The 26,030-nt window shown below is 45.7% G+C and overlaps 2 protein-coding genes across 9 annotated transcripts in view; both read left to right on the top strand.

The window, feature by feature from the left end:
* Positions 1-26,030, top strand: part of LOC133218118 (uncharacterized) — a 161,204-nt gene that overhangs the window by 20,150 nt on the left and 115,024 nt on the right. The window lies entirely within an intron of this gene.
* TACC2 (transforming acidic coiled-coil containing protein 2) overlaps positions 1-26,030 on the top strand; it is a 102,856-nt gene that overhangs the window by 17,745 nt on the left and 59,081 nt on the right. For all 8 annotated transcript variants that reach the window (XM_061364149.1, XM_061364152.1, XM_061364153.1 and 5 more), the window contains 2 exons: positions 3,664-3,789; positions 10,519-10,650. In XM_061364149.1, the coding sequence (XP_061220133.1) occupies positions 3,664-3,789; positions 10,519-10,650 (258 nt within the window). The remainder of the gene's footprint in view (positions 1-3,663; positions 3,790-10,518; positions 10,651-26,030) is intronic.

The following is a 26,030-nucleotide window of genomic DNA, read 5'->3' as shown; positions in this document are numbered from 1 at the left end:
TGACTGTTCAAAGGGAGCCACATCCAGCTCTCCTGATTGGAAAAACATGAGAGGGAGAAAATGCCAATCCCATAGCTGCCTTCTGTCTCTAGCACCAGTGTCAAAGTGTTAAAAAATTCAGTATGGAATTAGGAGTTAAGGTTTGCATCTCACTGATGTAAAAAGGACATGGAACTGTTGGAACAAGTCCAGAGAAGGGCCACGAGGATGATCAGGGGACCGGAGCACCTCCTGTATGAAGATAGGCTGAGAAAGTTGAGACTGTTCAGCCTGGAGAAGAGAAGGCTGCGTGGAGACCTCATAGCAGCCTTCCAGTATCTGAAGGTGGCCTATAGGGATGCTGGGGAGGGACTCTTCATTAGGGACTGTAGTGATAGGACAAGGGGTAATGGGTTAAAACTGAAACAGGGGAAGTTTAGATTGGATATAAGGAAGAAATTCTTTCCTGTGAGGGTGGTGAGGCACTGGAATGGGTTGCCCAGGGAAGTTGTGAATTCTCTATCCCTGGCAGTGTTCAAGGCCAGGTTGGACAAGGCCTTGGGTGCCATGGTTTAGTGTGCGGTGTCCCTGCCCATGGCAGGGGGGTTGGAACTTGGTGATCTTAAGGTGCTTTCCAGCCCCAACTATTCTATGTTTCTATTTAATGGAGAACAGCAGATGCACCCAGCAGAGCACATAGCCCTCATGGGATTGGCACTGAGCGGCGGGACTCTACTTAGTGCTGTGTCTACGTGTGTAAACTGCGCTTTTAAGTGTATTTTACGCATAGAGTCATAGAATAGACTGGCTTGGAAGGGAGCTAAAAGCTCCTTCAGTCCAACCCCCTGCAATGCGTAGGGGCATCTCCAACTAGATCAGGTTGCTCAGAACCACATCCAGCCTGGCACTGAGTGTCTCCAGGGATGAGGTATCCACCACCTCTCCGGGCAAGCTGTGCCAGTGCCTCACCACCTTCATTGTGAAGAATTTCTTCCTCACATCCAGCCTGAATCTCCCCCCTTTCAGTTTAAAACCATCACCCCTCATCCTATCACAGCAGGCCCTGCTAAAAACTCTGCCCATCTTTCTTACAGGCCCTTTTTAATTACTGAAAGGCCACCACAAGGTCTCCTGACTTGGTTTGAAAGCTTCCTGCATAGGTTTTCTATGTTTAAACAGAAGAAATTATGTGGGTTTATGCAGTTATTTCTCATTCATTCGTTGGTATTTAATGACTACTGTGGGTCAGGCTTTGTCTGGAACTTGCTGTGTGTGTACCTGTCTAACAGTGACTTGGAAACTCTTTTCACGGATAAGTAGAGGCCTCGAAAGTGAAATCATGGCACTCAGGAGCCTAAGGACACTGGATGGGCAGCCTCTTTCACTTGCGACACGCTAATAACAGACTGAAGCCCTTGGTCTTTGGGCTGGATTTAGTGCTGCTCGCTGCAGCTGTTAGTAAGCAACTGTGTGTTAAACTGTGAGGTATTTTCCTTCGAGAGGAATTTCAGTCATGCCTGCCATAAGCAGAATTTGGAAGTGATTTTAAGTAGATCCACCTCCACACTTGACCCAGGCAATGGAATGGAAAAAGCTTGTGGCCTTCTTACAGAACTTGATTCTGGAGACAAATTGGCTTAAAAGGCCCGGTTGCTGCAGATGCCTTACAGCAAGGACTTGGTGACCGATGCCTGGGAGGCGAAGGCAGTTGTGATGCCCAGGAATGTCACTTGTGGAACTCGTTTGAGCAGCTTTTGGATGGCTTCATTGTTTGTGCTGCACAGAACAGGGTGGCTTGGCAATGAGCAGCTTCCATCACCTCCCCGAGCCCGTGGTTCAAGTTACCTTGTCTATAGACTGTATGAAAATAGATGTCTGGGGATTCGTAATGCAGCAGACATGAAGTGGTGGTGAGCAAACTCTTCCCTCTTCACCAGGTTGGGGCACACCAGCGCAACAGCTTCAGTTGCAGGTTTGGCTTGTGCTGTACTTTCTATATGTTCACAGGAAAGACCCTTTGTGCTCTGTCAGTACCCAGAATGAGACCAGCCCATATGGAATCATAGAATAGTTAGGGTTGGAAAGGACCTTAAGGTCATACATCCTCCTTATATATATAAGAAAGAAGCTTCAATGTCCTGTTGTCAAGATCTACTTTCTAAACACTCATTTTAAGGTGGAGTAGAGGGGGATAGCCCAGTTGGTGCTGTAAGTGTGTACAACTCTTAGTGATGAGTCCTGTCATGCTACTAGGTTAGAGGACTTCAGAACTTGTAAACATCGTAGCTCAAAGCTTCCCACACCAGGCTGAGCCCTCAGGTGTGGTTAAACCAGTGGATGGTTAATTGTGTAGTGTTGTAATTAGGTAGAATATTACAGGTTTAAAAAGTAGTTGAACGTTCTAGGCTGTCATTTGAGAACCTCACTTGATGCAATGGCTTAGCCCTGCTCTCTGTAGTTGTTGGGGAGAATGGCTGTTGGCCTGTTAGGGACACCACAGACAAACTGACTGCACCGAGTGCAGAGTGATGCTGTGGGAGCTCTGGAAATGAAGAGCAGAAACCCTGGCTTTCAGAGGATCACAATGTGTAATTAATTAAAAGTGAAATTAAAAAATGAGAAAACAAGCTTGACACATCATTTCCCCATATGAACAGAATGCTTTAGATAAATATGTGATATGTGAGTATATTCAGATGGTGGCCTGCAGTTGTTACCAGAATAACATCATCTGGGGAGACCTTAGAGCAGCTCCAGTGCCTAAAGGGGCTGCAGGAAAGCTGGAGAGGGGCTTGGGACAAGGGCCTGTAGGGACAGGCCAAGGGGAATGGCTTGAACCTGCCCGAGGGGAGACTGAGCTGAGCTCTTAGGCAGAAGCTCTTCCCTGTGAGGGTGCTGAGGCGCTGGCACAGGGTGCCCAGAGAAGCTGTGGCTGCCCCATCCCTGGCAGTGTTCAAGGCCAGGTTGGACACAGGGGCTTGGAGCAAGCTGCTCTAGTGGAAGGGGTCCCTGCCTGTGACAGGGGTTGGAGCTGGATGAGCTTTAAGGTCCCTTCCAATGCAAACCAGGCTGGGATTCTGTGAGTCAATTTGAAGGAGGCAACAAAAATGTTGTTTTCAGGGGGTTCCCATGGTTTGGCGTCTGTTAAAAACAAAGAAAGCCCACTTCTTCAGCCAAGCTCCTTTCCTAATTGATTCAAGGGTGTTTCCAAGTTGTCTTCCTTTAGCCATATAGTGCTTGCACTGACTGCATCCTCTCACCCAGGGCACCTTTGACTCTGTGCTCCCACTGAGGAGTCCCACACAGCTCCATGGTAGGGGAAAGCCTGATTCTGCTCCCTATGTGTTGTTATGTGGTTCTGAGCAACAAGTCTTGCAATTTCTCTTGTTCAAGCAGTAGCTTGTTTTTTCATTTGCTTTTTAAAATCAGAATCAAAATGGAGTTAATTTGCTGATGGGTTGTACTATCTTGTCACTGCTGCAGCTGTAACGCTGTGGCTTTGGTCCAGTGGGAAGAGTAGAGCTTACATAAGAGCAGCTTACATAAAGAACCCCAACTTTTGCTGCATTTCCTAACACAAATGTAATCATATTTGTGCTAGAGGCCTTCAGACAGGCAAGTGACAGTAGTTCTGCAATAACTCTGAGCTCTAAGGCTGTTTTTCCATGTCTTTTCTCTCCACAGCCCTCCTGGGCCAGGTGATGCTATACAGTTGGCCTCTCCCCTTGATCCTTCTGAGCAACCCTTACCTGTTACTACAGCGTTTGGAAATGTTGAGCCCCTGGATGCTGCTGAGCTGACTGCAGTAAGGTACGGTTATAGAGCCACGGGGGGCAGCTGCACACCACTCCATGCTGTGGGTGGGTTGAGGACCACAGAGGTCAGCATGAGCAGAGACATTGCTATCCCTCTTCTTGGCTGGATGTATGTCTGGTATGGCCAGTTGCTGATGGGCTGGCTCACTCTGACTGTAGGCAGTGGAGCATCTGTCAGTGGAAATCTTGACTATCATTTAAATCTCCCTCTATCAGACCCTTCAGAGGAAAGTGCTATTTGCCTCCCGCTGAGATTGAATCTGCCATGTAGTCATGCCATGTGAAGGTGTAACATAGACCTTGTATTTTTTTAGGTGCTTATAGTCTGTTTTTTAAGTTATTATTTCAAGGTAATTGATCCTTTGGGCATTTTCTTTAAGTCTGAGAAGTTCTCTTGGTTATAAAGCTTTCAGGTATCTCCCTGTTGGACACTGAGTTTATTGCCTGCTTTTACTGGTGCTGAGAAGGGACACTATTGCGTTATTTGTGCTGGTGGCAGTTGGGTCATCAGGTTCTTTGAACACATGGATTTGTCTTAACTGCCAACAGCAGAGGAAGCCTTGTAGGGTGTGTTTGACTTTCAGTCATTGTGAATTCAGGGGAGTGTAAACATACACAGTATATTTAAGCTAGCATTAAATCAGTTAGCTGAAGTAGCAATACCAGGCTATCAAAGGTGGAAAGGAGCTGGTGTGGTTTGCTCAATCCACCTTAAAAGCTGGGTGACTTCGCTGGTTGGCCGGTACTGGTCTTCCACTGGTCCCCAAGCTGGTTATTCCCTAATGCTGGTGGAGAGACTGTGTGAGAAACACACTTTTTCCTACAGTCAGGGTAAGATGATCTAGAGACGCTTCCAGTGGGAAGCCAACAACGTGGATTTCGTCCAGTTCTTGTAAGTTCTTGCTCAGAGTTGTGTTTCATTGGTTTTACCAAATGTAACTGGGTTACGATGGGGGTTTGTGGATTCTGTGTTTTCCTGCTAATGGATTGCTGCCCGTAATAGCGAGGCTGTTAGAAAGGAGTGAGCAGGAACCGAGGTGGAGCTCTGAGCTGCTTTATGAATGCAGGGGAATACAGAACTGCCATGGAGATTTATATATGGTCTCTGGATTACAGGCTGAAATAGAAGATTCGGTTGCCCTTGGGGTAAGAGTTTGCTGTTTGCAGGGAAAAAGGCACTCAAGCTGTCTAGGATTAAATGTCACCTTAGGAAACACTTAGGATGAGCAGTCTTAGAGTGTTCTAATTTACTGCTTGTAAACCTCATGAATTCACACTGTTCACATTGGGATTTCAAGTTAATTATAATATATCCTTTCTTTTGATCTACTTCATAACTTCTGTCTTTTAAAATGCTTTTTTTAGTGTCCAAAAGTTCATCTGGGTGTTCCTTGCTCCATCCCAGTTGCATAGGCTGGGAATGCTGGTGCTGAGCTGCAGTTACCCACACAGGATGACTGAGCCCAGTAGAGATGAGGGCACATGGACTGTGCTGCAACCACGGGATTTGGCTCTCATTCCGGTATCCTGACCTTAAGGAAGGTGCAGGGATTTTCCCAAGGGTTCAGTGCTAAAAAGTTGCAAACTAGGGATATTCAGCATGGAAGGAGGGAGTTTTTCAGCTCCTGAAAGAGAGAGAAATCCACTGGAGTGAATCTGGCTGGAAGCAGTACTGTGTTTGTTGGGTTTAGTTTTTGTGTTTATTATACAAAGCTGCACAAGTTAACTCTGGTCAGGATTGTTTGTTTTCCTTCCCCCTTTGTTTTGCACCCTTGCTCAGCTTTAGACATAAGAGCAGAGCTGTTCTCCATGCACTTGTCTTTCCTGTCCAGGCTGCTGTTGCTTGCCAGATGCTTTTCTCCCTAGAGGTGTTCCCTGGTGCCCCAGCAGCAGAAATGTGGTAGCTCCCATTTATGCCCACCTGCAAATGCAATTGGTTGGCAGAAAACGGGTTAATGTCAATGCAGCTGGACCCTGATTTAGCTCCTGTCTGGAACAGGCATGGTGCAACTCTCCTCCAGTAGTAACAAACACTGCTGACTGCCCCGTGGTTTTTATCATAGAATCATGGAATGTGTTGGAAGGGACCTTAAAGCTCATCCAGCTCCAACCCCTGCCACGGGCAGGGACCCCTTCCACTGGAGCAGCTTGCTCCAAGCCCCTGTGTCCAACCTGGCCTTGAACACTGCCAGGGATGGGGCAGCCACAGCTTCTCTGGGCACCCTGTGCCAGCGCCTCAGCACCCTCACAGGGAAGAGCTTCTGCCTAAGAGCTCAGCTCAGTCTCCCCTCGGGCAGGTTCAAGCCATTCCCCTTGGCCTGTCCCTACAGGCCCTTGTCCCAAGCCCCTCTCCAGGTTTCCTGCAGCCCCTTTAGGCACTGGAGCTGCTCTAAGGTCTCCCCTTCAGGAGCCTTCTCTTCTCCAGGCTGCCCCAGCCCAGCTCTCTCAGCCTGGCTCCAGGGCAGAGCTGCTCCACCCCTCGCAGCATCTCCATGGCCTCCTCTGTGCTCGCTCCAACAGCTCCACATCCCTCTTGTGCTGCTGCCCCAGAGCAGGTAGGGTAGAGCTTCTGCTTTTTTGGTGTTTTATGCAGAAATGCTGCACCACAGCTTTTCAATGTGACTCCAGAAAAGGATCTCATGCAATGTTTGTGTGTCAATGCTTACTGATTGTACCTCTGCGCTGTACTTGTTTACTAGGGCTACTTGATGGCACAATGCAGTCTGTCTGCAGTAAACTCGAATTCTTGTTTTCCTCCTAATATATTTAGTTATTTACAGATAAGTTCCTTTTGTTTCCATGGATTTCCCCACCAGGAGTGTCACATAGTGCAGATGGTGTGTGCTTTGACAGGGAAAAATAATGGTGCATATAAGGTAGGGGTCGGCTTGTGCTAAATGTCTTCCAGATGGCAGTGCATAATAGGAGATCAGGTTGTCCCTCCATCTGTCCAGTCAAGAAACTGTATCTTTGTTTTGCTCCTTGAGGATGACTGTCTGCCTTTCTCTTCCCCTGCTGATAACAGATTGATCAATGACAACACGGTATCATCTGCTCAGTAAGGAGATTTTATGTAGTGCATCTATAGGGGAGTGCCCTGAAAAGGATGAGGTAAGAAGTTCACTGCCTGCTCTGCCAAGCTTTTTTGTTTAGCAGTGAAACTGAAAGGCCAAGTTCACTCTGATTTGCCTGTACAGGTTGCGCCAGCAGATTTTGGCTAGACACATCTTTCTTTCCATGCTGCAGGTGCAGAGCCCTGCTATAGGACTTCTGTAGGAGAAATGTTTGGATTGGAAAGGCAGAGCAGGCACAGAAGTGGCTGTATGAGACCACAGCTTAGCTGGGCTCTATGGTAGAGGTGCTAAACGTTTCTGAGCAGTGTCTGTCTGTTCCCTGCGCCTTGCAGCCTGTCTTGCGGGCAGAAAAGGCCTCCAAATGGCCAGGAAAAGGTGGCAGCTTAGAAAGCACTTGCTGCTGCATGAGTTGTTTTGAGGTAAGAGGCAGGGAAACCCATCTGATCATTTCCACAGCGAAGGAAAGATTCTCCTCTTGGGTTTAGTCTCCAGCTGAGGTTGTGGAGCTGCTGCAGCACCATGTTTAGTCCAGGCTAGGTAGAGCTGCCGCAGCTCTGTTGTGAATGAAAAGGGGATGAAAGCATGTTCTAGACCCCAGCTGGCACTGGCCTCTCTCCCAGCTCCTGTTTTGTAGAGGGGACATTAAGCTGTCCTAAGGGAATTTATGATAGGTGATGTCAGATGCACTAAAAGCTGTGCTGCTTTCTCTGCAAATGGACCTTTCCCAGTCCTGTAGCTGACAGCTTGGGGGCTGTGATGCTCTCAGTGTGCCCCTTGGTGTCAGCAGCACAAGCAGGCAGGAATACCCAGGTTATCCCTATACAAGATGATCAGCAAGAGGTGAAGGATAAAGCTCAGCCCCTGCCACGGGTAGGGACATCTTCCACTAGAGCAGGTTGCTCCAAGCTCCATCCAACCTTTAACAAAGTCTACTTGCACAAGTAAGGCAGCCAGCACTTGGCAGGAGCTGTTTGTATGGGAATCAACTATTTGACTGGTTTGATGAAGCTTGGAAAGGTGAAGAGAAATAATTTGTGGATTCTACCACATACCTCTTAAAAATAAGCCCTATGCTTTGTGCAGGCCAGGGAGCAGAGCTCTTCCAAAAACGCCTGTATTTTGATAGCTAGTTTTGCTCTGCAGAATGTTAGGAATGACATTAATGAAAGCATATCCCTGAAAATAGTCTCATTTTAAGTGGAAGGACCTAAGGGGGGACACTGAAGGGCTGTAGATGGGCAGTGGGGCCTGTGGGTGAGAGGGAAGCTGGTGCTACTGAAAGCAGTTAACAGGGAAGGGTTTATGTGTGCATAATATAAGGTCCATCATCCTATGTGCCTTCGGTATCCTTGCTTGGCTGGGCCCTCTTGTGAGTTGTTTGGGTTTTGCAGTTCTCGCTATACTCTCCAACCTGATGTTCAGCGTTTGCTTATTGTCAGCAGTTTACTTTTTGCTTTAAAATGTTACTTTTCCCAGCCTCCCTGGGCCCCTATAGTGGCACATGGCCTTTGTATGTGTTTGATGCCATTGCTGTATTAGAATAAGGACATTTGTAGCAAAGGGCAAAGTCCTCTGCATGAAAACAGAAACAGCTTTTTGTTTATTCATATATTTATTTCTTTAACTCCATGTGACTAAAAATATAGGAAGTTTATGTCACTGTCAGACCAGTTTGGACAAACTGGGAAGGAAAGGGAAGGAAAGAAGGAAGGAAAGAAACAGGAAGGCATGCATAAAGGAGAGAGAATTTCTGATGAGAAGTAAGTGAGTGGTTATCCCTTATGGCACAAAGCAACTTCATGGATATGAGCTAATCAAGGTAAACCACTCTCAGAATGAGCTTTCGTGATCGTATTAAGTTAATGGAGCCGCTCTTTGGAGAATAACTGTCCTTGTGCTGCTATGTATTGTACCTAAAGTCAGGGATGCTATTTATGTTTGTCCTCTGTATACATGTTTCTAAGGGCACAATCTGTCCCTGAACCTTGCTAACTCTTAGTCCCACAGTTTAATCTCCCTTCTGCAATTACAGTGTAGTTACTGGGGGAAGCGGAGAGGAAATTTTGACAGGAATGGCAAAGATAACTGCTTATATTTGGTTCAGGAAACATAAACCAAACTTCTCAGCCAAGGCCTGATTCCATGAATGCTTCCTTAAACCTTTGTGTCTGGATCTCTGGAAGCAGGAGCTGGCACAAGGAGAGGTTGTTGTGGGTGCTGTTCCAACATCAGTGTCCCTCTGGTATGTCGGAGGTGCTCAGGAAAGGACAGTGTGGCGTGACAAGACCCTGCACCGCTCCTGCTTTTGAGACATGAAGTCATGGGTTATTTAGTTCCTTTTCTGTCATTAGTTTAATGAGTGTGGCCAAGGGCAGGGGAGCAGTGTGGTTACCAGTGTGCTTAAAAGGATGGATGATGCAAGTGAGTTTCTCACTGGGTGATGTTTTGGATACATGGGTGATGTATCCATGAATGGTACCTGAGTGAAGAGCAGGCTCTTTAAACCTACTCTTAAAGAGCATGAGTAGGCTCAGAAGTGTTTTCTTTGTGCTGCTTTTTTTTCTACCTTGGGTTTTGCTTAAGGAAACCAAGTTAATGGAGCTCTAAGAGTGCATTATGTTCTGGTCTGCCTTGAGGAGAGGGAATGGCAAGACAACCCTCCCCTGCATGCCCTGGATGCCTGTTTCCTCCCGTATCCCGGTTGGTGTCTATGTGCCAGAACCCTTCTGCTGAGAACAAGAGCAGGAATGGCTGCTTATAGTGCCCCACAGGGCCTGGGAAGCAAATTGGTCTTTCCAGTCTGTATTTGCATGCTCTGGAAATCATGACAGGACTGTTCTGCTTCTGAGGTTGGGGCCTGTGGGGCTGTGCTGAGCGGAGGGACTTGTAGGAATTAACAAACGCAGCCATATCACAGTATGGTAATGTTAACATTCATGTCATGGGCTCAGGGATTATTGTGCTTTTAACACAGGGAGAGCTTTTAAACTAAGAGAACTTTCTGGTCCTACATAGACTTTATAGAGGTTGTTTCCTAAAAGGCAAGTCACTTAGTCGAATGTGTTGTACAGCAAGTGAGAATGGCTGGGGGTTGGAACTAGATGATCTTAAGGTCCTTGTAAAGCCAAACCATTCTATGAAGTGCAAAGTAGTTATTAGTGACTTATTTATTTTACTAATTTCATCTGCAGTTCAATTCCTCTGGCAGTTAATGTTGTGCTCCATAAGAGCTATCAGAATTTTGCAGTATTACTGGCTATGTGGTCATCTGAGCACTACAGTGAAATTGGGCTTGTAGGAAGAAGTAATCTGTGGGAGGTGGGAGGACAATGATGGAATTTGGAGGGGATGAACCATAGAACCCCAGACTGGTTTGGGTTGAAAGGGACCTTAAAGCTCATCCGGCTCCAACCCTTGGCATGGGCAGGGACCCCTTCCACTAGAGCAGCTTGCTCCAAGCCCCTGGGTCCAACCTGGCCTTGAACACTGCCAGGGATGGGGCAGCCACAGCTTCTCTGGGCAAGCTGCATTGATGCACTCCTTAGAGCTCAGTTTAGATCCAGTCAAAGTTCATCTTTTAAGGAGACTCCATTAAAGCTTCATGGGCAGTTCTGATACTCATCAGCTTGTTTTTAATAACCCTTTTGCAGTGCTTCCACGCCTGGTAACTGCAGAGAAGCTGATACCCTTGTGTCTGGGGATGTACCTTTGCCTGCAGCCCCTGGTGATGGTGTAGAGCTGCCTGCTGAAGAAACCAAAGGCTTCACGAGGGATAAAAAGAGGTATTGTGCAGTGTTATTTCATACATTACAATACACTTCCATGTCTGTGTATCCTTGGCTAGAGAAAACATAACCAGTGTGGAAGAGGCTGAGTAACAGTTGTTTTGTCTATGTTATATGAACACTTTGTTGCTATGTTTTGAAACCAAATTGTAGGCTATCAATACCTGTGTGTTCCAGTATATTTACTGCAAAAGGCCAGAAGAGGGAGCTTGGACTATGCTGGTTATTACTATACTGATCTTTCCTATATAGGAAATTAATTAAATTAATATTTCTTTAGGTGTTTTTTCCCAAATATTTTCCTTTCTTAAGTTTCAAGTTTTGGGAGTTTTTTTTGTTGCTTGGTTTGGTTTGGCCTTGTTTTGTGTCTGTGTTGTGGGTTTTGTTATTGTTCCGATGAAATTTTGCTAGTGGAGGTCATATTCAAGAGGACTGTTGTACTCATTCCCCTCCAGATGCTGCCAGTGCCTTTCCCACCCCATGCTACTGTTTGCATTGTAGTTGTCAGTACTGAAGGAAGAAGTTCAGCTTAGTTTTGCTCTTGCTGAAGAAATGTTGAGTTATCTTAATTTCCAAGTTGTTTCCTTCAGATATGCATTGATGAGTGCTATAGTGTTTGATAGATGGCCTAGGGCACTTTGGCTTAGAAAACCCCCAAACTGAGTCCTCCCACCTCAAATACAGTCAAGACAAGACATGTGCTTGGATATTCATGTCAGAGCTTCAGATGATGCCTGTCTCGTGTGTGATTAACCAGTCTGCTGTTGTGGCTTGGCAATAAAGGCATGCCCTTACTGTGACTCCTATTAATGGAAAAGGTCACAGCACAGCTGAGAATATCAAACAGGCACTCCTTGGAGAATAGTGTTCTCCACCCCACAGATACAGAATGGCAGCTGGTGACAAATGCATTCAAGGCAGGAGACACCACGGGAAATACAGTTACTGCACTGAAGCTCTGTTCAGAAACGTCAGAAGATGCCACTGTGAGCAGGAGGATGCTCTCAATCATGAATGAAAACATACACAATAGACATGTTCTGCTGTGGAACAGTGAATTAATAGTTGTGGCTGCCCCATCCCTGGCAGTGTTCAAGGCCAGGTTGGACACAGGGGCTTGGAGCAAGCTGCTGTAGTGGATAGTGTCCCTGCCCATGGCAGGGGTTGGAACTGGATGAGCTTTAAGGTCCCTTCCAACACAAACCAGGCTGGGATTCTATGAAAAATTCATCCATAGAATAATATCTATAACATATTGGTTAATGATAACCAATTTAATAGATTTAATTGGTTAATTATAACACGTTGGTTAATTATTTGTTCTAAAGCTCTGATTATTCTGATCAGAGAATGGCGTCTTCCCTATTAGTAGTGTATGTGCTTGTTGTAATACAGTTGGGCCAAGTTTTCTGTGTAATGTTCCTCCATGGAACTGTACTGGACCCATACATTTTAACCTGTGTGTAGTTGGTGAGGAGCAGAAGTGCTCGAAGGTCTGTTCTGCACCACTATGCAAGTTCTGTAATCCACAGAGATTTTTCTAAATGAAGGTTAAATGCCACGGCCATTCCCTAAAAATGGGAAGAAATGGTCACAGGAGGTTGTAAATTAGAAAACACCCCAAGATGTTGTCTCTTTCCAGAGCATCATCCAAAATTGTTTGAAGTTTATGGATACACTGCTCTGAATTTCACATTCTGTGTGTGCATTAGCATAGTCCCTGATGCCTGTTGTTTACAAATCCAAATAGAAACCACTAAAACACACGGTGATCTCTTTCCCCCTTTCACTACAGTTCAGCATGGAAGAGAAGAGAAATAAGTTTATAACTGAGCTGCTGGGCTCAGGCATTTAGGTTGACTTGTGCCTCTGTTTGGTTTTGATAATGATGTAGTGTGTTTAATAGTGTGTCTGTGTGTGCATAAGAATCTCCCGGATGGGGTAAAGAATGATGTAATTAAGTGATGTTAGGAGAATTGCTTAATGCAGAATCAAAACCCAGCCTCAGTAACCAAAATGTACACTGTCAAACATCCTTGTGCCTTGAGACCAGCAGTCTTGTCACCCAGAGCCTTCTTTGAACCTGAACTTGGGTGCTTGATCTATTTGTTGCATGAAAACTGACTTTGCCAGACCTTAATAGAAAGTAAGATGCACCCAGAAGTGAGAATTGGAGAGATCTGTGGGATAAAGTGTAGTTCTTGCATCCTCTTGAAAAGCAAATATATTCCTGTCCAAACAGCTCTTTGCTGTTATAATCAGTCCCTTTTGTAAATACTACTTGGACTATCTCATGTTTTTATGGTATTCATGTGTATTAAGGCAAATCAGCCATGGGAAATAATAGCATGCAAATTGGGTGATGTTTCACTTTGTCACATTTATGGCAAGTGCCTGGGCGTCAGGGTTCTAAACTTCTGCAAATGCTGTGCCACTGCTCAGTGTTCTGCTGGATGGACCCTTGAGGCATTTCCTCAGTCTCCTCTGTGATTATGATGGGCACAGTATGGACTGTGTCACAGACACTTCATGATTTGGGAGAAGTGCTGAAATATTGTTAGTGAGTGTAACTTATCCTTTATGGAAACTGCAGATAGAGCTGGAAAACCTCTGACCCATCCCTCTTAGCTGTGCTGTGAGGGAGAGAGATGGGTGTAATCTGTTCTGCAGAGCAAAAAGCAGATGTTGTGTTTGTGCATGTCATAGAATCCCAGCCTGGTCTGGGTTGGAAGGGACCTTAAAGCTCATCCAGCTCCAACCCCTGCCACGGGCAGGGACACCTTCCACTAGAGCAGCTTGCTCCAAGCCCCTGTGTCCAACCTGGCCTTGAGCACTCTCAGGGATGGGGCAGCCACAGCTTCTCTGGGCACCCTGTGCCAGTGCCTCAGCACCCTCACCAGTGTTCTCATCTGTAGCCTCACTACCTGCCTTGAATGCTACACATGTGATGCTACATGTGGCTGATGGGATTGAGTGGGTCCTCCTTGTTGTGGGATATGGGAGCAATTTTCTTTCAAAAGCTAAACCAGAATGGAGTCAGATGATTTTGAGAGAGTCTGAATGGATGGAGGAGTTCTGCTGATCTCTAATCTCTGAAATGAAATCACAGAACCATGGAGTGGTTTGGGTTGGAAGAAGCCATCTCTGCCATATTTAATTTTCCTGAAATAAGCCTGGAACCAGTTGGTGCCCAGCAACAAATCTTGCTATCCCAAAGCAGAAAGTCACAGCAGTCTTCAGGGCAAGCTCTGCTTTCTGCACTGTTGGCTTCCACAAGGTGCTTTCATAATACTTCCCAGGGAGGAAGCTGAATGTTTGGTGTTGCACAGAAAAACAGGATAAGCTTTATGACTTGTGGGTTTTATTTGTGTGATCATGTGTTGAAAGAGAGGGTTCTCCTTTTGCCCACCTTTGGAGAGGTTTGGTGTAAAACAAAGTAAATCACGACCTATGGATTGCCTTGGTTTGTGACCAATACTGATAATCCTGGACTGAGTTGCTTTGAGTGATGTAATCAAACCCAAGAAGGGATTAAACAGGATTCAAAAACACAGAGGCTTTTTAACTTGAGTTAGTTTAACCCTTTTGAAAGGGATGTGTTGTTATGGTAAGTTTACTAGTGCATTGAGCAAGGAATAGATGGGAAATACAAGTGAGGGATGCAAACTCCCTTTTTGGGGGGCTGGGTTGAGGTGTTGGGGTTTTTTACACACATATGATGAACAGGATAGTGGTATACCTCTAACGTGTGTCTGGGCTCTAGTGCACAAGTGAAGTGATGTTATTTTGTAATAGCAACAGAATGAAAGCATTGGAATGAAGTTACTTAGGTCTTGGAAACTAAATCCCAGGAGTTTGTCACGAGGCTTTGTGGCTGATAGCCCAAAAAGCATTCACTGTCTTATGAAACACAACATAAAAATAGATATCTTCTGTGTAATGAGCCAATCTGTAACAAACGGACAGGAACGAGCCACAGTCCTGCTCTTCATTCATTCCCTCCATTCCAGGATTTCAAAAGGGATTCTTCCCTGTGAGGGTGCTGAGGCGCTGGCACAGGGTGCCCAGAGAAGCTGTGGCTGCCCCATCCCTGGCAGTGTTCAAGGCCAGGTTGGACACAGGGGCTTGGAGCAAGGTGCTCCAGTGGAAGGTGTCCCTGCCTGTGGCAGGGGTTGGAGCTGGATGAGCTTTAAGGTCCCTTCCCAACCCATTCTACAACTCTGTAATACACCAGGCTTGGGTTGCTGTTCCTTGGCACTATGGCACGTAGGGGACTGCTCTCTGGACACCACAGGAGCCTGGCAGTCTTGAAGGGCGTTATCCCATGTAACAGCTGGGCTAAAGCTGCTCAGTCAGGTGCATTTTGTATTTTTTCAGTAATCAGTGTTATGCTTCCATTTAGCCTGTGCTTTTCATAGAATAGTTAGGGTTGGAAAGGACCTTAAGATTATCCAGTTCCAACCCCCTGCCATGGGCAGGGACACCTCACACTAAACCATGGCACCCAAGGCTCTGTCCAACCTGGCCTTGAGCACTGCCAGGGATGGAGCATTCACAACCTCCCTGGGCAACCCATTCCAGTGCCTCACCACCCTTACAGGAAAGAATTTCCTCCTTATATCCAATCTAAACTTCCCCTGTTTAAGTTTTAACCCATTACCCCTTGTTCTATCACTACAGTCCCTAATGAAGAGTCCATCCCCAGCATCCCTATAGCCCCCCTTCAGATACTGGAAGGCTGCTCTGAGGTCTCCACGCAGCCTCCTCTTCTCCAGGCTGAACAGCCCCAACTTTCTCAGCTAATCTTCATACAGGAGGTGCTCCAGTCCCCTGATCATCCTCATGGCCTCCTTTGGACTTGGTTTTTGGGTCACGCTACCCCTAATGGTGAATATTCTGTGGACAGAAGCAGAAAGAACCATTGGAAAGTACCAAAAATGCCCCAAACCAGTTTTCTGTTACACCTTTTGAACTCAGGTTGCCCGCAAGCTAAAATCCTTCAGAAGATGCCCAAGCATCATTTGAGCACCCATCAGTCACAGGTACGACTCGCACCAGGCAGGAATCCTGTCCTCACCCAGTGTCTTCATCCTGCATTTTCATTATCAAATTCCTCCATTCAAGCCCTGAGGGCAAGAGACCTTTGAATTCTGCCTCTTGAGATCTGCTGCAAGATGCCCCCATGGAGCATTGTTCACACTGATCTTGTCGGATGAGTGCAGGTACATGAAAGCCCTTAAAAATGTCAGTCACCTCCTGGATATTAGTCATGTTCTCTCTTAAGAAGCCTCGCTCCAGCTCTCTTGGGGATCTCGGGACATTTAAAGGCTTAGGAAGAACTAGGAAGCAAGAGATCCCATAGTCTGTGGTGATGGTTCTGCAGCTCTGTTGCATGGAAATGTCAGCAGAGCTTTGGTGTTTGGTTCATGGTTGTGGTCTGCAGAGGCACACTCGGCAGTAAAACAAATTCCCTCCTTTGGTGTGGCTATGCTTGTGGTCCCAGTCCAAAGGCTCAGCCAGAAATTAGGGAAATAGGTTTAAAGTTTTCCTTGTGACCCAGTGAATTCAGGCCTGGTTCATAAAGTAGCGTGGTACAAATGAAATCCCAGATTAATGTATGTGTGCCTTGGCAGGAGGGGAAAGCAAAGAGCAAATGACAGGCCAGAGGCTGCTTAAAATGATGTGGGATGAAGAGCTTTCCACAGGGGTTTGGCTGCATTTGAGCCTTAAATTGTGTCTCCTCTGTAGATCTGTATGGAAGGCAGAGCCCCTTGCTCCTTTGGTGAAAAGCTGCAAGAGCTGGGCTGGGTCAGGCTGGAGAAGAGAAGGCTCCTGAAGGGGAGACCTTAGAGCAGCTCCAGTGCCTAAAGGGGCTGCAGGAAACCTGGAGAGGGGCTTGGGACAAGGGCCTGCAGGGACAGGCCAAGAGGAATGGCTTGAACCTGCCAGAGGGGAGACTGAGCTGAGCTCTTAGGCAGAAGCTCTTCCCTGTGAGGGTGCTGAGGCGCTGGCACAGGGTGCCCAGAGAAGCTGTGGCTGCCCCATCCCTGGCAGTGTTCAAGGCCAGGTTGGACACAGGGGCTTGGAGCAAGCTGCTCCAGTGGAAGGGGTCCCTGCTCATGGCAGGGGTTGGAGCTGGATGAGCTTTAAGGTCCCTTCCAACACAAACCAGTCTGGGATTCTCTGACATCTCAGCACAGGCTCCGTGGAGGCTCCCACACTTGAGGGTGCGCTCAGCCCTTGGAAACCTCATCTCCCTGTTTGTGTGGCTTCTTAATTTCATAGAGCACTTTTGTATGTGGAATCCTGTGGTGCGTTTAGTTCTCACGTTACTGATGGTAATTCACTGCCGACCTCTGAAAGCCTGTAACCCCCCCCGGCATCCTGAATAGCACTGTGCAGGGGCCCCTTTTGTTATCTTTGCAGTGGGTTTCCCATGCAGGACCTTTCAATAACTTAAGCAGGCATCTTGGTTATTCATAACTCAATGCCAGTAATCTCACTTGCAATTTAGATTAAGCAGTGACCTTAGCAACCAACCAGTGATCAATGAGGCTGGAGGGCAATGTTATTTACTTTATTTAAATGATTTTTATTATCATTTTAATTTGTTTAGAAACCCATTTTAGCAGTTGTTTCCTGTGATCTTCTGTTTATCCTGGTTGTATCGTCACTTGTCACTCCATTTTTCTTTGGCTTGGCTGATGGGAGTATTCTGTGTGCTCAGGCTTAATATCCTGAGACATTGTGTTTGTTCATGAACAGGGTTTCAATGCAAATAACTCATACTGCATTAATCTAGATAAGTGGTGGAGCAGACAATGTGTTTATCAAAGCATTTGATCTATAAGAGCAGGTTAAATCTGTGAAGCTTTACACCTAGGATCTCCTTGTGTTGTTTTGTGGTGCGTTGTATGTGGACAGGGCTTGGAGCAAGCTGCTCTAGTGGAAGGTGTCCCTGCCTGTGGCAGGGGGCTGGAACTGGATGAGCTTTAAAGTCCTTTCCAACCCAAACCATTTTGTGATTCTATGAAAATCGTCTTTCCAGGCTGCATTCAAGGCTTTGGGATCCAAAGGCAATATCACCTAAATATATACTGGGGGAGATTATGTTTAAACAATAATTATCCTTTTTTTTTTACATTTTTCCATCTTTTTTGTTTGTTGTGGTCAGTTCTGTTCCTCAGAGCTTTGGCAGCAGCCTTTAGGGTACCAAAGAAACTGCTTTCTGTTATCAGGATGTTTGGTTTTGCTCTGTCTATGCAGTTGGCTTTATATGGTGCTCATTTCTGCTCAGTACGTCAGTAATGCATTGCAGCTAGGAGGCACAGCTTAATATTCACCCTCTCCTTCCCAAGGGGGATGGATGTGTGAGGGAGGCTTTCTTTCAATAGGTTCTTTGATGTTTCTTTGTGTGTGTGTTTATATCTAGTGTAAATGCCTCACACCATGGGCAGTGAAGCCAAGAGTGAAAGAAGCAGAACATAAATCTCAGTATATCATAAACCTTATCCCAGTCGTGTCCAGCTCTGTTTTCTGATGGAAGCCAAAAATTTCAAATTGGGTGTAAGTGACCCAAGTCTGAATTTACATATAAACATGAAATGTAGTAAGACCAAATATTTAGGAGCCTATACAGCGGTTTAAACAGCTAACCAATAGACATCAGGTTTCAATAGAACATTAACATAGTATAGGCCAAAATATGGCTCTTCCTCAAATGGATGAAATGGGTAGAAAGAGAAAATGATAAATTTCAAGGGATGGGACTGAATACTTAAATAGTCCTTTTCAACTGTGGGATCACACTAAGTTGTATGTGGCTGTTCATACCAAGGCTGAAATGCCTGGGGCGTCCTTAAGTCCTTTGAAGCCACAGTGGGATTTATTTTTAATGGTTCTTTTTCTTTTTGAACTACATCTGTGGCTTTTACAGGTTCCAGAGAAGTTCTTACAAAATGTACTTTAGTGTCAACACAGTTCTTATATTTTTAAGAGCCAGCACTAAATTTAGTACTAAATTGATGCTCCTTGGCAGGCCCAGAGAGGATGGACTGGGGCCAGGCAGGAGCAGGAGAGCTCCTTTCTCATCCGAGGTATTTCATACTGATCTGGGTAGGCTGCAGGGAAAGCCTTCCCGTGCTGCTGATCATGCAATGTTTGTGCTCAATTCGAGGTCTTCTGGACCCTGCTTCTGCCCCATAAAGAAATCAAAGGTCAGAGCAGCTTTGCATGATGCTGTAGTTTCATGGTGCTTCATTACATGTCCCCTCTCTCTGAAGTGCAAGGAGTGAAATCAGTGATGTAATCCTATGAGCATCTCAAGTAGTTTAAAGAAGAGGTGGATTTAGGTGGATATAGCAACAAGCAAAATGAGGGATCCTCTCCATATCCCAGCCTAGGGTTGGTCCACAAACAGCTTTGTGGCCAAATCAGAATGGCCTCTTGCGGAGTGTTGGCCAGAGCCTGCAGCCTGGTATTTGTGACACTTGCATCCCTTGGTCAACAAACACGTGCACGTCCAAGGCTCAGCTACAGCACATCTGTTTTTGAAAGACCATCACAGCCTGGAATTTTCAAGCTGTTAAATGGGTTCCATCCCCACGAGGTAACGGTACTCACTGTTAGAAATTTCCAGGTAACAGTTGATTTTTGTATTCCTAATCTTAGTTTTCCTCATTGGGTCCTGTTGATATGGAAGTGTTAAAGTGACTCTAGAGAAGGGCCACAAAGGTATTTGAAGGGCTGGAGCAGCTCTGCTCTGGAGACAGGCTGAGAGAACTGGGTTGGTTCAGCCCAGTGATGACTGGATATGGTTTGACAAGGTGGCATCAGAACTTGGGGGTGAACCGTGGCTCAAGCACCCAGTGGGCACCAGAAGTGCTGAAGCTCAGTCCCTGCTTCTCTGGGGGTCTCGAGATGAGCATTGAGCACTGAGACACTAAAACTGAGGGTTTGGCTTTCACCAGAAATGAAACAACCCCAATATTATAAGTTGCTTGGAAGTTTGTGGCTACACAAAGTGCTGGCTCACAAGCTCTTCCCCTTAGTTTAAAAGAAATAGAGGAAAAAGGCACATTTATTTTGCTGGTGTTTGTAAACCAGACTTTGTTTTAGGCAGTCTCTGTTTAGTGCTTCATGTTCACTAAGCATCTTTGTTTCTTGAACGACTTAATGTGGGTGCACCCAGAGAGACAGAACCTTGCACATGTACGCAGCAGTCCTTGTTTCTGTAGGATAAGCAAATACTGCTGGATTCCCCTTTTTGGAAATAGAGGAAAACCCCAAAAGCTGTTTAAGGTGTGAGCCTAGTGAGGCCTCCACTAAAACATTAAAGCCATGCTGTGATAAATGCTTGGAAGTCAGTATTTTCTAATATTTCCATTAGGTTTCTCTGATCATTTTGACCTCTCTGCCCTGTCACATGCCCAGAATTGGTACATAACTTCAGGCCATTTGTGTCCCTAGAGTTTAATTCGTAGTGTAGATGATAGTGCAACTGATGGGTTGTTGTGTTGGTTTGGTTTTTTTTTTGCTCCTTTAATGATGTGAATCATAACTTGTAAGTGAAGCATCTGTTATTTCCTGAAGGCAGTGATGTGGAGAGGGATGGTGCCCAGCCCTTTCAGCTCGTTATGCATATGAATTCCCAGTCCCCTGATACCCCACCGTGGCAGAAGGATAAGCTTAATTCATAGGCTTTGGAATGCTGTTTGCTTGACTCTGTGGGCTTACGGATCTGTATTAGATGATGAGCCTCCCCCGGTTCTCCACCTCATCATCCAGCGAGGAGGTCCGTGGAGGCAGAAGCAAAGCAGTTAAGAGCAGGGATCTGTGGGATGGAGCAGTGCCGGGCAGGGTCTGCTCCCACATTGCCTTGTTTACCTTGGCTGCTCATGAGATTCTCCCTACGTTCCTCATGGAAGATTCCATTTTTTGCAGAGGGATGAGCTCATTTGTTTGAAGGATCCAAATGAAAGCAGCCGTTCCGCTTGTTAACGCTCCCTGCAGTCACCCCCATGTGCACAACGTGCCTGTTATTAGAGGGAAATATATGCGCGGCATCCAGTGCACACGTGCATTTGCATTTCAAATCAGCTGAGTCAACACAATATAATGGTCCTGCCTGTAGGTCCTTGGAGAGCCACGGTAGCTGACAATGTGTGCTTAAAGGGAGGGTCTGGTTTTCTTCTTTATTTATTTATTTTATGGTTTTGTTTTTGAAGCCAGCTTCAATCGCCGCTAGTCCCGTGTCGGAGGCACTTGCACGCCATAGCGGCTTGGACCATTGATGTTTAGCAGATGATCAGCCTGTCACGGTGGCTGGGATTCTATTTTCTATTATAAATAGTGTTCATCTGGACAGAAAGGAGGGGAAGGAAAAAAAGCAGCAAAAGGCAAAACTGGCAACAGTTCAGAGAAGAGAAGCTGCTGCTGAAGTGTTTCTGCTTATACTGCCACTGATGCAAGCAGCTGTTTCCATCTGCACTGCAGTATTGCAGCCTCTATACAGCCAGAGCTCCCGGGGCTCCTTGCTGGTGGAATTACGGAGGAAGCTGGCCTTGCTCGCCTCTAGCTCCAACCCAAGGGCACGCTGAGGATGGGAGGCTCGCAGTCTCTGCAGCAGGCACAGACAGGTAGCCTGCACCGGGAACCATCAGAGGCCATGTAAGTGTGCATTCCCTTTGCTCTCCTCTTTTCTTCCTCTGTACCCCTGGGTCTGCAGCCCTTTCTGCACTTAACCTGTGCATTAAGGAGCTGACTTTTGTGTATGAGGCCTTTGTTTAGTGCTGACTGCATTCAGCTGGAGACATAGTTATGGGTTTGCTGCATATTACAGGTTGTATTTAATGATGCTTTCCCACTATGAAGGCACCTCGCTTGGGATGACTGCCTCCCTTCATCACTGTTGGGCTATAGCTGGGTACCATATGTTTTGTCTTTTTATGTTTTGGGTGCATAATCAATCAAACACAATGACCATTTCCAGCAAACAAAAACCCAACCCCTTCCCCCCTCCCAAACCCACCACCTCGGTGTTTTCTATTCACAATGCACAGCATGGAGCTGCGTTTCACTGGGGGTGGGTTTCAGAGCTTCTTTTGGCTTTTCTCTATATAGATAGTGTTTTTTTCAGGTCACATTGTTCTTGTCAGCATCCGTCCCTGTCATGGTATTATATCCTCTGATGAATCATAAGCAAGGTGTCCTTATACCTCTTTCCACTAAAGGCCAACTCTGAAAGATTCAGTAGGGGGGAAGGGAAGAAAAAGCAAACAATCAGTGCTTGTTCAGAACAAGTTACCACTTTTTCAGATGGCTAAATCGCATATGGAAGGGCACAAACATGTATGTGCATGCAGAAAGAGCAGAGTCATTTCCCACTTCTAAATAGGACTTTGTCATTTACTGGTTGAGGATTGGTCAGTTTACTTAGCAACAGTCTTTTATTCCTAACCCTCCACCCCAAACTCCTAAGCTGACATGCTAGAGCATGGACCTTGCCTCTGAATGGGTTTTAGAAGAATTGCCTTGTCTCCTATTGTTATTTCAGTTCCACAAATCACATTTGTCTAACATGTCTGAACACTTGAGTTCATTTCTGATCATGGATTTTGGTCAGTTTTAGGTATTTATGCACTAGGAATAGTCTGTAAACCAACTTCTTAAATATTTTTAATGGAATGCCTGCTTGTTAAGGTAGATGTGATTATAGTTGAGACATCCTTTGTATATTTAAGTGCTTCAGAGTCTTATGGAGGGAATGATAGAGCAGTAACTGAGAGTTCTGCCTCTCTAATAGGCCTTACAAGGAGGTATATACTCCCCTTTGTCATATTCCAGTATATCAGCAGAGAGCTTTGCTTGATACAGTTGTCTTACATTTGTAAGAGATAGGCCTAACAGCATTTCTGCATCCTTTGTTCCTTTGATGTATAGCTCCCCAATTAAGTTTTTTTCTGTATAGTTCTACTGTACACAGTACTGACATCCCTCTATACTGGTATACCTCTGTTTTAAGGGTATGATGGAAGAAAAAGATGCCTCATTATCTTTCAAGTACTGTAAATTACATTTTCATCTGCACCAATTGGTGTTGGTTTTTAACAGCAAGCCAAGGACTGGGCAAGAAGAGCTGTAGCTATAGCAGGGTTCAGTGGCTTTTAGTCACAATTTTCACAGCCTTTTGAGAATGCATTCTGTTGAAAAACATATTGATTGAATTATATATATATATATGTGTATCTGTTTGGGGGGCACATGAGTAAATTATATTGTCAGCTCTTTCAGTGACTCCTTATATACATAAATACACTCATCTTTTGCAGTTAGTCAGTTAGTCATTCCTGTGGGGTTTCAGTATCATCTTTTAAGGCCCGACATAATCAACAGATACACTTTTAGCACAAGCCTCATTCAGTAACTGTTGATGTCCTTGGGAAGAGTTTGTGAAAGGTATTATTAATCTTGTATTAAATAAAGCATTAAGGAATGTGCTGGTTTCTTCACTCTAGCTAAATACACTAAAATGAGATAAGAATGGAGATGTTTCTTTTTCCTTGAGAAAGTATGGGCCTGTTTGCCAAAAACAAGAGCATCCTCATGGATGTTGTGGTAATAGGTTCTGGTCTGAGGCTTTGAGTTTATACCCTCAGCACTGTAACTTTTACCAGCACTTCTTTAATGAGGTTACATTTAAATCACTTTGCATGGACAAGCAAATTCCTTAATGGCAGTTGAGAGGCAAAAACATCTGGTTGTGACCCAGGCAAGCTGGGTGGCTGCCTGTGCAGTTACAGCATCCCTGAAGTCATTGTTTTGGTTGTCAGCAGAGACTGACAGCCCAATGTCCAGAGGAGGCCACGGGGATGCTGGGGGCTGCTGCGAGGGCTGGAGCAGCTCTGCTCTGGAGCCAGGCTGAGAGAGCTGGGCTGGGGCAGCCTGGAGAAGAGAAGGCTCCTGAAGGGGAGACCTTAGAGCAGCTCCAGTGCCTAAAGGGGCTGCAGGAAACATGGAGAGGGGCTTGGGACAAGGGCCTGTAGGGACAGGCCAAGGGGAATGGCTTGAACCTGCCCGAGGGGAGACTGAGCTGAGCTCTTAGGCAGAAGCTCTTCCCTGTGAGGGTGCTGAGGCGCTGGCACAGGGTGCCCAGAGAAGCTGTGGCTGCCCCATCCCTGGCAGTGTTCAAGGCCAGGTTGGACACAGGGGCTTGGAGCAAGCTGCTCTAGGGGAAGGTGTCCCTGCCGGTGGTGTGAGGGTTGGAACTGGATGAGCTTTAAGGTCCCTTCCAACCCAAACCATTCTGTGATTGTGTGATGCTATGATCATGGAGGAAGCCTCTTAACAGGTTTGGATTTGGCTGCCTTGAGTTCACCAGTTTAGAGGAATGTGAATCAGAAGTCATTACTGGAATAGATTTATGTTAGCATCAAGAAAAGGTAGAGACACAAACGAGTTCCTAAGTAGCTGCTGCTTTAGGACACCACAGTGTCCTGTGATTAACTTCTTTGCTAAACATTAGGGAAGGACAGGAAGAAATTGATGCTGAAAATGGTCTGGGTTAAGATTTTAAGGTTTATTGGTGATTCAGTGTGCTCTTTTTGCAAGTATATGCCAAATTCCCAATTTTAATGTGATTTGTTTCAGCCGGGATAGAAGTATTTGTAACAAACCCACTATCGATACTGACAGCCTGGGGTGTTCTCTTGTTCATTGTCGAATGTCAGTGACTCAGACACCGGCAGTAGACAATTGTCCTTTTATTGAAAGGGTGAAAAAAAAAGAGTCAATTTTGAATGATGAAAAAGGGGAAAGCCCAAGGGAAGCCCGTGACAATAAAAGTTAACTGTAGATAAAAGTGGTGTGGGTTCAGACCTCACCATTGACATTCTGAGCACTGTCATGTGCTTTGCAATTTGCAGTGGGCACCCTGTGGTCACAGATTGAGCTAAATCAAGGGCACATCTCAATCAGATCACAGGACTGGTTGAAGTAAAAGCAGATGTCAGCGTGATGAAGTTTAGCTTGTGTGAAGTGGTTCTGGGAGTCCACACTTGCATTGAGTGCACTTGTGACCGTACCCTCACGTGCTCGCTTTGTGCTATACCAACATACCAGCTTTGAGGTTGTGAACACTATTCAGCTTGACAAGTGCTATCACCTGTACACCAATGGTTTTCTTTTCAGTAATAATGAATTTCTATCTCTTGGCAATACTTTTTAAGTATTCTAAACCAGGAAATGTTGCTCAGTTTGGAGCTCTTGCCCAGTTGTCATCTTCATGTCATTTTCTTTCCCTGATGGAAAGGGTTCCTTTCTATGAGCATGAACCACACCTTCCTTTTGTGGACCATTGTGGTTGCTGTCCTTGCGGCAGCTGGGCAGGGTTTACATTCAGTGCCCATTACTTGATCAGCCAAAGGGCTGATGATGTGTCATTTCCTCCCATCAGGAGCTCTCCATGCTGCATCACTAACATTTTCATCCCCTGCCAATCCAAGAGGAAAATGACTGAAGACTGAGCCAGCTCCCACTGAAGCTGATGGTGAAATGCCCGCTGACTTCAGTGGGGGCTGGACCAGGCTCCAAGAAAGAAATTGAATGTTACTGATCACTGGTAGCAGGCCAAGATGTTGGTGCCCTTCTGGGTTGCTTTTCAGTGTTTCTTCTGCCCTGTGGCTTTTCCATTTGTGTGTTGGTTGCTGGAAAGACTCAGGAAAATGTAAACTGAATTGACTCAGCCTTGTGCATCAGGGATGTGAGCAGCTGTATGAACGTGTGTATATACGCGTGTATATATCAAGTTATATGTGCATATATACAGAAACACAGCCCTTGCTTGCCACTACATTGTTCATTTTTCTATCTCCTAAACTTAAAAGAATCCACCAAATGGTTCTTAAAAGTATGAAAGAAATTAATCTGGTAAAATATTTGCACAGTTCTGAATGCTCACACATAGGAAAATCATCTTAAAGACTATCATAGAATCATCAAATGGTTTTGGTAGGAAGGAAGCTTAAAGCTCATCCAGTTCCAACCCCCTGCCATGGGCAGGGACACCTTCCACTGGACCACGTTGCTCCAAGCCCCATCCAGTGGTGGGATATATACATGCTCAAAGTACTGAAAAGAATTTGGGTCTTGTGAGAAGGGGAGGCTTCTGTTACTGAATTGGTGTTTAGTCAGGGTTAATCCCTTGACAGAGGTTTCTGCCTGTTGTCAGCATTCTGCGTAAATTTGTTCTCTTCTTCCTGTTATTGACAGCCATCAGTAAGCATCCCCAAAATAAGTAGAGCATCCTCTGTCTACTAGATTTGTCTACTAAACTGGGTGAATTGCTGGAAGATGTAGGATCTCCCCTCCTTCATCTTGAA

The sequence above is a fragment of the Neopsephotus bourkii genome, unplaced genomic scaffold, assembly GCF_033783945.1.
Source record: "Neopsephotus bourkii isolate Nb327-2 ecotype Australia unplaced genomic scaffold, CSIRO-AGI_Nbou_v1 NB_1189, whole genome shotgun sequence".
In the NCBI taxonomy this organism is placed as follows: domain Eukaryota; kingdom Metazoa; phylum Chordata; class Aves; order Psittaciformes; family Psittacidae; genus Neopsephotus; species Neopsephotus bourkii.
This window is presented reverse-complemented; position numbering and strand designations above follow the sequence as displayed.